This window comes from Hyalella azteca, unplaced genomic scaffold (assembly GCF_000764305.2).
Source record: "Hyalella azteca isolate HAZT.00-mixed unplaced genomic scaffold, Hazt_2.0.2 contig11647, whole genome shotgun sequence".
In the NCBI taxonomy this organism is placed as follows: Eukaryota; Metazoa; Arthropoda; class Malacostraca; order Amphipoda; family Hyalellidae; genus Hyalella; species Hyalella azteca.
Genome location: NW_025941636.1, coordinates 162,542 through 176,078, shown reverse-complemented (window position 1 = coordinate 176,078; position 13,537 = coordinate 162,542). Strand labels below are relative to the sequence as shown.

The following is a 13,537-nucleotide window of genomic DNA, read 5'->3' as shown; positions in this document are numbered from 1 at the left end:
ATTATTTTCAATTTCCTTAATAGATTTCCATTCTGTCCATTCTTCCTAGCAATGCATAAATGGTTGTAGTGATAGTTAGAAATCCGCAAAGAATGAAAGTAATTGAAAATTATCTCTCCGCTCCTGAACGGTGTATGCTACCGAGTTATTAATATCATGAGCCTCATATTAAGTAGCTGCGAAGCTTCTCTGTTTTTTTCTTTTTATTGCATTTTATTAATTCATTATTCGCAGACACCAGCGCTGCTTCTACGCTAAGGAGAAAAAGTGTCAATATTATATAAAAATATTATCTTATAAATCGACAAAGAACTTTGTACGGTAATACAGGCACGAAGTAGACGCGTTTCTTAAGGCGTTGAAGAAAAAATGCTACTGTATAAAAAATTATATTTTAAGTAAATTTAATTCTTACTTTATCTTCGCAACCCGATAGGTACTGTACCTGAATTCGTCCAAATATAAACAAAGTAAGACGAGGCAAATTATATTGACGATCAATTACAATAGCTTAAACAGTTATAAAAGTTTCCTACAGTTTTGAAAGGAGCGTGCTTCGTTCTAACACTGTAATTTAAATTCATTCGTAAAATCACTCATGATTAAAAAGTTGGAACACATTTGGAGTCGAGTTCTCTTATCATCCAAACGACTAGCTTTTTCTGCCTTGTTGGCCTAGAAAGTCTCGTTGCTCATGTTTCAAAGCCACTTCTAAGCCCTTTAATCGCAGATGTGGATTTTATTTCGAAGTTTTTTCAAACTGCAGAGTAAATTTTATGAGCTTCGACCCTTGCGATTCTGAGTTTAAGTCATCGAGTCCAGAGCAAAGTTCTCGGGCGTGTTTTACAGCGAACAAAACTCGAGAGCATAAATTTCTGGGAGGTCTTAACTTTTGGTGCAATGCATTTTACGTCAACTGCTCTTCTGGTGCTGTTGGTGCTACTGCTGCTGCTCTTGTAGCTGATACTGCTGATGCTACCGCTGCTTTTTCTGCTGTGCTGCTCTTGTGCTGTAACACATTATGCTACTTCTGCTGCTGCTGCTTTTGATGCTGTAATACTGCTGCTCCTATTGCTGTTAATGATGCTCAAATTGATGCTATTGCTGCTGCTGTTACTACTGCTTTTGATGATGTTACTGCTGCCCTTGTTGCTGTTACTGCTTTCTTGTAACTGTTACTACCGCTGCTGTTGCTGCCCAACGCGCTCCCTGAAGTGCAACTCCATCACCCGCACAGCAGCATATGCTTGGGCCGTCATGGACTGAGCGAAACTCCTATTCGCTCAGTCCTTGGGCGATATAGCCAACATTTAAGGACCTCTGCCACTTTTTCGTACACATATTAAACGCTCGTGCCACGACAGTAAGGTTTTTTACTCTGCCGATTAACTCGTCGGCATAAAGTTGGAGGAGTCGTGGCGAAGATTGAGTGGGGCGACCCGGCCACTTCTTTACGCCGCGTGCCAAGCTCTTGGAGCCGGCGACCAACATCCCAAGTACGAACAAGAGTGACACGGCATACCTTATTCCCTTGAGACTCCTATACGCCTTTTAAAAGTATCAGTAATTTCAGATATTATAAATATCAAAAACAGCTTCGACGACAAAGATAATTTTATGAACCAAATGTCAGTGTATCTTCTTACGGAGGCCATGCATGGTCAACCGCAACTCCACGCAATTGTGAATGTGTAGCATTATGCGAACGATACCATACCCAATTATCATTCTGCTATGTTAAAGTTGCTGCATTTCTTGTCTTAATAATAATTTTATATTAATCGGCTGATGAAAATTTTTAATTCCCAAGTTACATAGAGATGTAATCCTGAAAATATTACAGATGCGGACTAGTTAATATACTGTATAATAATAGTTTATACGAGACCTCGGCAGAGCGGTTAATTCGATTAAGTAAACAGGTAGACACGATTGCCCGGGATGGATAATTTCGGAATCCATGTATCCCAAATGCCGTTATCCCGAATCCTATTAATAATTGTTATGAAATGGATGTCCGTTAAAGAGAGGTCCGTTCACGCGGCGTTTGAAGCGCAATTGCCGTTACAATTCCATTGAGATATTTAACGGAAATTTTCATGCTTCAATTTTTCGATTAAATTTTACTTAGGATAAAATTTAAAATTTGGCACACTTTTCAAGAGAAACGTTCATTCACAGAGGTATATATCTTTCTATCATTATATTTATGTCATAAAATTTAGAACAAATTTAAAATTATTAGTTTCAGATAAGCTGTTGCTTAGTTGAAATAAAAAGAAGTATTTATTTCCCACTTCCCCGCCCTTCCTCGTTTTGCAATGCCGCATATCTCCATCACTGGCAGTAAAATTTCCCACCCTTTTAACATTCCACGATAGCCATTGTGGATACGAGCTCGAATAATCCATTTATATATTAATATTTCCAGCACAAGGCTTCTAACAAACGTTCGCAAACAAACTCGCACTTTAAAAACAGTACATGAAAGCTACCATTACATTTTTTTAGTTATTTCAGTTATAATATCTTATAACTGAAGACGGACAAGCGCACTTTAGACGCATGCAATCGTTACGCTAGAACAGCCGCCCCGTCAGACGTGACGCACGTGACTCAGGCGATGACGAAGCGACGTGAAAGTAACGTTGTCGAGACGTGACCGCGCCTCCAGCGTCGTCAGCGCGCAGCTTGTATAGGACTAGAGTGTCAGTGTGCTAGATGTCTAGTTCAGGAGTGCTAGTGTGCTAGAGGTGTGCGTCTAGAGTTCCAGAGCGCTGAGAGTCTAGGTCTCTAGGACCTGAGTGTCAGTGAACTATAGGTGTGCGTCTATAGTTCCAGAGCACTGATAGTCTAGGACCTGCGTGTCAGTGAACTATAGGTGTGCGTCTATAGTTCCAGAGCACTGATAGTCTAGGACCTGAGTGTCAGTGAACTATAGGTGTGCGTCTAGAATTCCAGAGCCCTGATAGTCTGGCTATAGTCAGCGGGCTATAAGACTTGTAAAGTCAACGTGCAAGGAGTCTAGATCTTGGAAGTCATTTTGCTATTAGTCTAAACCTTGAGTGTCAGTTACCTAGTAACCAGGGTCTAGGGTCATTACGGTAAACGTCTAGGTCTAGATTCTCAGCTCGCTAGAAACCTCAGTTTCTAGTTTTAGTTTGCTAGTATTCTAGTTCAGTAGGTTTGGTTTACGAGTAGTCAAGGCCTAGAGTCGAGTCAGTTTGCTTTATGCTACGCTATATGCCAAGAATATCTATGCACCACATGATTTTCAATTCAGAATAATTAAAATGATGGATTTCAAGTATAAATTGTGAACTGAATTCAAGGAGGGAAACCAATTACCAAAACTCTCTAGCTCTAAACACCTAACCCCTGATTAAAATCAGGCATTGCAACAAAAAGCGATGGCGAAAAAGCGTGTGTGTTGCAGTTCACATGCAACGCCGCGGAAGTGGCCAGCGATGCAAGCGATCCGTTAAATTACGTGACGCCGCGAAGGTTGCGGCTAAACGTGCGCACGCTGGACCTCTGCAAAGCGCTTATTTCAGCCGCTCGCACATCAGGAATAAGTCACTTTCAGTCTCTGCGTGGCCACTGAGCCACTTCTTTGTGTTGTGTTGATAGCGGAGTTTGAATATTAATTAACGAATGACGTTTATTTAAAAGCCCTCGTTAAACGAGGGCAAGCTCAGTATGTATTTCATAAATCATAATGAGATCCTGACATTCAATGTTTTTTTTACATTGAAAACTCTTATTAAAATCTAAGGCTTGCTTGATGTTTCTCAAAGGATTTGTGAACTTTTTGCCAGGTGAATCCTGACTGAAAGCTTAACTATGTGGCAACACAAATCCGATAATCTATATTATGTTATTCAAGCCAATTGAGGTCACTTGAAATTTGAATGTGATTGAGCGTCTCAGTCGCCATCGAAATGAGTAAGTACGAGTATTTCACAGAGCATGGAACAGATTTTTAATCTTTTCAGTGAATTGGTAATCTATTGATCAGACAATAAATAAGTGAAATATTAGTGTAAACTATTTAATTATTAGCGTATATTATTATTACATTATAGTTTTTACTGCACTGCAAATAATGTTTTTGTGATGCCTTGAGAATTCGTTTCTAAGTTGCTGTGCCAAAATATATTTTAAAAACGCAATTTATTGAAAAAGATTAAGTTGCCGAAATTTATACAAATATTTTTGCAGTCTCTGAGTAGATGCGATGAAAAAAGGCATTCACTATTTGTAATTAATTTAGGGAAGAATTTAATCTCTATCACGTATCTCTCTCGTATTGTCGTGCCCTAATTTCTCATATTTTATGAAGAAATAATACGTTAAGTACGCCCTGAGAATATGTATGGCAGCTTTGTATTTATCTCGTAAATTCGCCATGGAAAGCCTTGAGTGAAGGCGTAACTCCTGTGGGCGTCCACCGCATGTAAATGTGATACCGTCTACGGCTGCACGCTGTCTCACGCGTCACCGTCTACGGCTGCACGCTGTCTCACCGTCACCGTCTACGGCTGCACGCTGTCTCACGCGTCACCGTCTACGGCTGCACGCTGTCTCACGCGTCACCGTCTACGGCTGCACGCTGTTTCACGCGACACCGCCTAAGCCCCAGGACTGAATAAGGCCTTGGGCGATCCTACGAGTCTAGCAGCAGATCCTTCAGCTCACTGCGTGTTGGTGTTTATCTCTGCAGCGCCAACATAATTCCATAATAATAAAGTATAATCTCATATTGACTGAAACAAAAAGTATTTGTTAAAAAAATTTCAGAGTTTCTAATTAATAACTGTTGTACAATTTTTAGCTAAGCGAACCTCGTTTTGCGGTGAAACCTCCAATTATCGTTTTGCCATTCGTTTATTATCGACTTACCTTATTCCTTTGAACTCACTGCATGAGTTGTAAAATTCATCATCAAATGAGATCGCGTAATTATCGAATTCTGCACTGAATTCCAAGCCTCTCCTAATGCAGCAAACGAGTAAATAATACGATTATCGAGAGGGGTCGTGTTTAAGTTGCAATAGAATATAGAGACTATCAGGACTTGTCTTGAGGTATATATATAAGCAGTCGAAACTAAGGAAAACTAAGTCGCAGTCCACTGCTCCCTGCCGCCCGCTCCAGCCTCTCCACACCACGGTTAGTGGTGAGATGTCACGGAGTAATAGTGCGGGATATAGAGCATTAAAGGGCTAGAGATAATCAAGTATTGAGTATGAACGTATGAGATTAAATCAAGCAGTATAGAACCCCCTTTGTTAGCAAGACAATTAGAGTGATCTCTAGTTAGAGGTTCGAGTTCATACAAATCTCCAAAGTTCTCGTGTTAAGAGGTGTTGGCTGGAGCACAGGAAATAAAACGCCTATTTTGTTTTCCGTACGTCGATAGCTTTGGAGCGGACGAGCCAGTCCCTGGTCCAGGAACTAGATTTAGGACCGTAACCCTGCCTGTCGGAGACCAACACTGCCCAATGTCCGTTCAGCGCCTCATGAACTGAAATGATCACTTCCTCCAATAACGTAGCTTCCAACAATTTTGGTACATCACGTCATCAACTTTAAGCCACACAAGCCCAAACATGCCTATTGAATTAGACCAACCAACTTCGGTTGACGAATGAAAGAAACCGGGAATGATAAGGTCTCCAACATAAGAAATAATTTTTCAACTAACAGCCAAAGAGTGTAGGTGCCTTCTAGCATACTCCTCACCAATGTGTGTACTCCTGTATTCATCCCCGGCACGGAATCGGCCCACGATCGAACAGCTACTCGTCGAAGGACGATTGATCTTGGAACTTTAGTATCAGACACATGTTCTCAGATGTTGTTAGCTATAAGTTGCGTGATTCGCCAATTTTACCAATGTTCGGTCCGCGGCCTGGTGATGCATGGTAGGTTTCACGCAACTCCTAAGGAGGGAAGAATATACTGGGTAAACGGGAACGAATTGGCCAATTTAAATTTTCATTTCAAACACCTCGAATTGACACTCGTGTCACAGAGTAAAATTGTAAATTTGCAGGACGTATTTTTCTTTCGCTTGAATCGAGGTCTTTCTGTACTATAAATTCGTTGATGACCTCAATATTCGTATTATTATGGTTTTCGTCATTGCCAAAGCAGAACCCATTAATTGCGAAAAAAACACGGCGTTTACCATACATGTGACTGTAGAGTCACTCGTGATATATACAACTTGTCTTCATTCCTTGTACATTTTTTAAGTAATAGGAACTTAATTTTTATTTCAGGTTCAATCGGAGCGCTGACGTCAGACAGCGAGTGTGACGAGAAGAAAAGCTCGGCGTCTTCTGTTGGAGGAGGACCTGTGAACGTGACAGCATCGTCAGGAGTCCAGCAGCAGCCAATGCAGTCCTCAACAACACTAAGCAGCGGCTTCATCAGTGAGGGCAGAGGTGGTGACATCAGCAACAGGAGCAACAGTGCTGGCAGCATCAGGAGGGATAGTGGTGGCAGCAACAGGAGGGATAGTGCTGGCAGCAACAGGAGGGACAGTTCAGGCAGCAACAGAAGGGACAGTGTGGCTAGCAACAGGCGTGACAGCGGAGGCAGTCTGAGGGCAGGGGACAGCCGTCATGGCTACTCTAGCAGCTCCCCTCAGATGTCTTCCTCACACGACCCTCACGAACACAGCAGCGTGTCGCTCCTCAGGGCCGAGCTCAAGGTAAAGTCTTTTTAGTCGTAGCTTCATTTTATTAAATAATGATAAACGGCGTTGACGTTATTCAGGTTTTTTTTATGCATGTAAAATGACTTCGATTTCAACGTGCATGCGTGTTAATTGATGTGATTTCAGATTGGTCGCAAACTCATAGCTTGTGGGACAATGTAGACTATATTCAAGAAGGATTTGTGAGCTTAGTTGTAGTTACTAACTCGCATGCTATAATAGTCTGCATGACCAAGGAGAACCAGTAACGACACATAGATTCAAAACAGGTAAGTAAATGACTCACACTTTCAGCGACTCTGCATGAAGAAGAAAATCATGGTGGATTCATTTTACACTATATAACACGTTATTGGACATGCCATATCTCCTGAAACTGAACTAAATAGAACTAACAGAAAATCACCTCGTTATGACCCTACACTTAATGATTCTGACTTGTAAACGAACGAATGAAAACTACACTGAAAACACCTTTGTGGTATATTCTTGATTTGAAACAGTTTTCAATAATGCGCCATGTTTAGACCGAGCATCTAGCTTCAATATTATTTCTCCTTACCGAATAAATTACGTACCTCACATTTTTTAACCGCCGCGATAAAGCTTCTTGACAGAGAAATTCGGAGTACCTTAGGGAAAAACTCTTTAGATTGCAGCTACTGTACTCCTAAGAGGATTACCTCAAAGAATGTCGTGACACACTAACTCAAATGAGATGCATAAGAAACTCGATAGAATACCTAGACTTGAAATCTCGATCGACCTTCTCGATAAAATACTCTGAGAACCAATCAAGGGAGGTTAACATTCAAGATTACCTCGATCAAGTAGACTTTGAAATACCATATGGTAATATATGGTATTCAGCTGAATTAGCTCATCGGAAAAGCACCTCGATATAGCATGACGCTTATCACGTCCGAAACAATGAGGCCCCGACAATGCCTATCTCTCCCTCAGATTGCGCTTCGTGGCACGTAGCGGCAAACGCAGTCTCGTTCTGATTGCGCGTCGCTCGCTGACAAGTTAATTAGCTCGCCAGTCCGAACCTCGATTCTAACGAAAAACTCAGAATTATTTGCTATTCGTGCATGCCTAGAGATTTTATGTGAATTTTTTGAACGATCTGTTCTTCTCTATGAAATTATCACTAGTTTACTAATTAGTTAGGTTTCTATTGAAATCGTGTGTTTATAAAATGAGCATTTACCAGTGATTGAATGAGAAGAGGAAGACCTCTTAATAATATCGATACATTACTAAGCAACTGTGTGAATTATTTATAGGGAAACCTAACTGCTGGAAAATACGTAAAAATGAAACTCTACGGGAGCGTATACACGTTCATTTATCTTTACATTGCTTCGACAACAAGTTAGCCACAAATTCTAAAAAAAAACTTCTTCATCGAAAATATTTTGGAGACAAAAGATAAAGACTCCATGAGCTCTCGGAAACTTTTTTGATGAAGATTTGATGAATTTACTTGTCATTTTCTTTGCTTTTAAATTTGTGTTTAAGAGGAGCGGTGGCGGAAGCAAGAATATTCGGCAATAAAGCCACCCAGCGCCCGCTGCAGTATCGGCGACAGCGTTATTAGTGAACTTGTGCTGGGGTACCAGAGGTTGAAGGTGGTGCGGGGGCAAGTCAAGTATCAGCAGCCTCAAGTAGCAGCAGCCTCAAGTATCAGCAGCCTCAAGTATCAGCAGCCTCAAGTATCAGCAGTAAGTAGCAGCGACTGTAAACTATGACTCACCGGTACAGGCGCAGGCGGCCTGCTTATCAGCGTCGTGCAGCGCAGACCCGCAGCCTGATGCGCCAGTGGTGGGTGGGGCCAGCCCGCTCCCTTGCCCTCACTGCCCTCAGTTGCGATCTTACCCTCGCCATTGCAGTGTCATGAGCTCAGCTTCCTACGCGTCGTGCTGCCTCACATGAAACTTTCGTGTTTTGTGCAGATGCTGGTGACTTTTTGAAGAAAGGAATAAGTTATAGATAGTGTTAACCTCCAGAGTGTGTGATGTAGCCATAGATCAAGTGCCGTGTTTTTTCTGTCAAGGTTTATCATTTGTAGTATTTAGACGATGAATTGTTACGTGCTTCATGAATAGTGTGTTTGTGTTAGAGGGCGTGAGCGGTCAACTGCGCTTAGGTTGCTAGACAGCGCTTCCCGAAGATAAGTTCATCTTCAATTACAAACTTCGGGATGGTGTACATTGTATCAAAATTACTACTTCCTTCTAAAATGTAAATGTTTCGCTATGCCCTAAAATATTTAGACACTTATGTGGCCTATGCGCTATGCGGTCATGTGAAACAAAATCTAAAAGTTATTTGACAACAAATTAAACGCTATACCACTGACCTTGCTCCTCATAGTGAGATCATTCACACATATAGCAGTCAAGGGAAAATTCGTTTCCTTTTAATTTTATTACTACGTGAAGTTCTGGCTTTTGTGTGCAAGCAGCGTTTTGTGATCGACAAACTGCAATGAACACTGAACTCACAATGTGTTCGCTTGTTACCTCATAACTTTTACACCATCCGGGTTACGACGAACTTTTTCTGTAACAAATTCCTGGTGAGGAGACCGAGCAGACAATGGTAGGCGGGAGTTCATCCCTCCGTAGGGGGGCGGTGTCTCCTCTCTATCCCAGGTCGTGGAGCCTGGCACGTAGGATGAGGGCTGCCCGAAGGGACACAGCCCAGCTTGTGGCCCCAGCCATTTCTGCAGTTAGGTCGCGTCTGACTCGGCCGTCCGTTACGTGGGCCCAGTGGGTTAGAGGCACCGAAACACATCCTGTCCGAAATTTGTCCCCGTCACGACCTTCGCGAGCCACCGCGGGGTCTTCGGGTGGTCGGTGGCTGAGTTCGAAAAGCCGTTCCCCGAGTCAGGATAATCAGAGACCGCCGAGGAGCTGGTCGAGGTCTCGGGCTGGAAATACAACCAAAATTCGTTCGTGGGCTCAAAGGTCAAGAACGGAACTTTCCTATTTGTCTCAACGACTTCGTCGCACGACAGTGACTCCGGCGAATGCTGAATCAAACACAGATGATCAGTTGGTAACTCGCAACACCGCTGCTGATGAAGCCAGTGTAGCACTCAACACATCATCAGCACCAGACGTCCCTAAGGAAGCAACGGCAACGAGCCCTCCTGCTGAAAACTCGGGTGCTGCTGAGGACACAACCAATGCGAACTCTGGTGGAAATCGGGTACATTAAATATTATTGATATATGAATCATAGATATTTGTTTACCTTTTAATCAGTGGCAATTGTGAAGCATTCAAATTTTCAATAACTTTTCATTCATGAGTCGTCTGAATTAACGATTTGCAATTTCCTTATCTTCTTTATTTATTACTTCTGTCATTATTGTTCTCATTGCTTCCTGTTGCTGAGTTGTAAATTTCGTGTTTGGTTGGTAAAATACCGGCGCTTATTATTAAATCCTACTCGTAAGTACTTCTAGGTTGCGTAATATTTGTCAGAAATGTTTAGAAAAATTACCGATATTTCAAACAATGTACGTACCACAATTTCGCCAGCCTTCAAACAACCTTCATTTTTCAAGCTTAACTCTGATCAATTAAAAATGTCACTGTTCAAATTCAAGTAAATTTTTCCAGCGAATTGTTGTAATAACTTGAATCGTATTAAAATTATTTTATGAGTACTGTAGCAGCAGACCGAATATTATTTCATTTCTTACTTATGAAAACAAAACAGTTCTTTACATGGGACGCGTTGACACAAAGCCCGATGAAGCACGATATTACATTATTAGGTGTTAAATTCATCAAATTTCATTAACATTGAGCATATAGTTATTTCACCATGAACATTTTTACTTACTGTTCGGCGCCTGGCGACAGGCCTATTTTCTTCAGCTCAGCCACAATTATACCATGGTTCAGCATTGTCAAATTAAGGATTTCTCACACAATCAATATGCTGAAGTATAATACTACCATGCCATAATGCGCAAAAAGTATTGGCTTCAATTAGCTATTTTTTTCACCAAATCGCCGACCTCATCGTTTGAGATATTTTCCCGATCATTATCCCATGACTTCTACCTAAAGGCTGATCATAAATTTGGTTTTCAAGTGAGGAAACAAATGAGGGGGGAGGGGGAAGAAGGCTATAACCAGATAATTTTCAAATAAAAAAATAAGTTGGAAAATCCGGTCCCAGGATTCCAGTGATTGGGACGACTACGACCCACGCATGGCCGCACTGCAGCAGCTGGGCCTCAGTAAGACCACTCTAGCGAGTCTCAGGGCCAGAGGAAATTTTGTTAACTCGCGCCAATGGCAGCCATCGGAAATTCCAGCACCAGACATTAAGAATTATCAAGCTCAGAGTATGAAAACTGATAGAACTCTGGCAAAGAAACGAATACCGTACAGGAAAAACTCTATGAGAAAACAATGTTTGAACTTGAACAATACTCCCGAATTGCGTTCCACTCAAATTGGAGATACATTTTTGCCTGCATCAAATAATACACCGCAAGAATTCTTCAAGCCACAGCCTCGCAACCTCGACGCTTACGTATTAAGGGTATGTAGTCCAATATTTCTTATATTGTCACCTTGTAACAAACCTTCCAGCCTAAGGTACGTGTTTTTTATGCTGTGTTTATTTTTAGTATATTATATATTATATTGTGGCAGGGTGGCCCAGTGGTTAAAGTTCTGAGTATCAAGATTGGCGCAGAGAGGCGCGGGTTCGATCCCAGCTCTGTGCGCCAGTTTCTGGTCAGAATCGGCGAGGAGGCCGGGCGGTTAAGCACAGCATAATTGTAGCAGTGAGTTGCGAGTTCGAGACCGCAAAATACTGTGGATGTTCTGCGATGTTAAGAATCGGCGACAGGCCTACGGCCTAGTAAACGCTCAAACATTTATATTATATATATATAACAGAGAATGATATAGGGAAACTCCTATTTTACTGAGCTCTGTCGAGATAGTGGTCATATTAACAATGAAACAGTAAGTTAGAATCTAACAGGGATTTAACATTATTTTCCATATTGTATACATCTTTTGTTTAATATTCAACGAAATTGAGGGTTTTACACACCTACTGAATTCGTTCAATATGTGCGGCGCAACTTAGGTACATGACGATTCAATTACAATCTCAAAATTTGGCGGATGCAATCAGGAAAGCAATACACAAATTTCTTAATTTGCTCATTGCAAATATACTTTACAACAATCAAACCCTCATGGTTGTTACAAATTCTAAATGTTTTCTTTTTTGGCTGAGCAGCTCGTGAGCAAGGAACGGGACAACCTGAAGAAAGATCTAAAAAAGCTAGCGCGTGACCGAGAAGATTCGGTTAGCAGCCGAGGGTCTCTCTATTCAGACCGTCCTGCCAATTTCGGTTTGTTTCACATAAATTTATGTATAAGAAGCTACAAAGTATTGTTAAATGCCAAGATGTTTAGGATTTTTAAACACATACACGACTGCGTATGGCTCAACTCTAATTTAAAAATGCCTGAGTATTGATGCAGCCCCATGATCTTATCTTAATTCCAAGTTCATATCGTGAGAGATAGTGATTCCAGCGTCTGATTAAACGTATTTTAATTTCAAAGCACAATTCCAACGAATATATAACTTATATTTAACCATTTCTAACTTTACCAAACTTCTGGTGATTTCTATTTTCAAAAGGAAATCGCAGTTTACTCCACTTTCGCCCCAAGCGAAATTGCATGCAAGTTAGAACACTCATTAGAGTACATTTATCATTTTTAGTGAAAATATTGAATAATAAAGTTTTATTTGTGAAAATTTATTCGAATAATGTATCAGTATAAGCAATGAGTCATCAAACTCAATGATCGTATATCTCTAAGTAATGCACGATCGAATGCAGTATCTAGCTAGCCTATAGTCTGGATAGTCGGGTAGAAATTGTACATTTGTCCCTAAAGTGAGCATCGTTGTTGTTGTTTCGGTCGAAGATGAGGTACAGTTGACTTGTCCTTGTGATGCATAGATTGTACATCGGGCAGAAAAAAAACTAAAATACCTACAATGTTTACTTTGACTCTCCGTAGCGCGTTGTGAGGAAAAGTAAGATAATTGATTCATTTTTTGCATCATGATTAAAGCATCTATTAATTGACAGCCTATGAATATTATAAGTCTTTAATACTAACTTTGGAACGATCTGTGTGTGTCCAATTCAAGTTGTGACGGAATTAGTTTTCATGTGTCTAAATCCATTTCTCAACTTAATCATCTATTAATTTATTTACCACTTGAAATCAGCAAATACAAGTATACTTAAAGGATTCCTAATACATTCACAGACGTATTTAAAAGTCTCAAACCATAATATTCTTCCTATACAGTTATTCAGTATTCACTAGGTATTTGCTGTGTATTTGGTAGAGCAAGGTCAACTGTCAAATTTGACACATTTTTCGATGATCTCACTGGGTAGTGGGTAGCGTGCATTGTCTCTCTTTGGATCTCAATATTTTCCCGCTAGATGGCCAAGACCTAGTGTTTTGGCAGTAGTTCGATGCGCAAATGTATGACATCACCATTTCAACCATCAACAAACGCATGGAACTAAAACAAAGCTTAATATAAACGAAAAACTAGAGAGGTGACGGAATTACCCACGATGTCGGAATATACCGCATTTACCCTAAACGCGGTATATTCCGACATCGTGGGTAATTCTGACACCTCTCTAGTTTTTCCTTAATATTAAGCTTTGTTTTAGTTATAGAGATATATATTAGCTTAAGGCCAGTTGGATATGAAACTCTG

General features: G+C 40.9%; 1 protein-coding gene across 2 annotated transcripts in view; it reads left to right on the top strand.

Moving 5' to 3' along the window:
• The first annotated feature begins 3,841 nt into the window (after positions 1-3,841).
• The window catches only part of LOC108668156 (disks large homolog 5), a 41,531-nt gene continuing 31,835 nt past the window's right edge, over positions 3,842-13,537 (top strand). Inside the window, exons 1-3 of one of the 2 annotated variants that reach the window (XM_018155313.2) lie at positions 3,842-3,945; positions 6,288-6,721; positions 12,014-12,128. In XM_018155313.2, the coding sequence (XP_018010802.2) occupies positions 3,942-3,945; positions 6,288-6,721; positions 12,014-12,128 (553 nt within the window). In that variant the 5' untranslated portion in view covers positions 3,842-3,941. Of the gene's footprint in view, positions 3,946-6,287; positions 6,722-12,013; positions 12,129-12,268; positions 12,830-13,537 lie in introns of those variants that run through there. The other variant, XM_047882939.1, reaches the window with a different exon arrangement.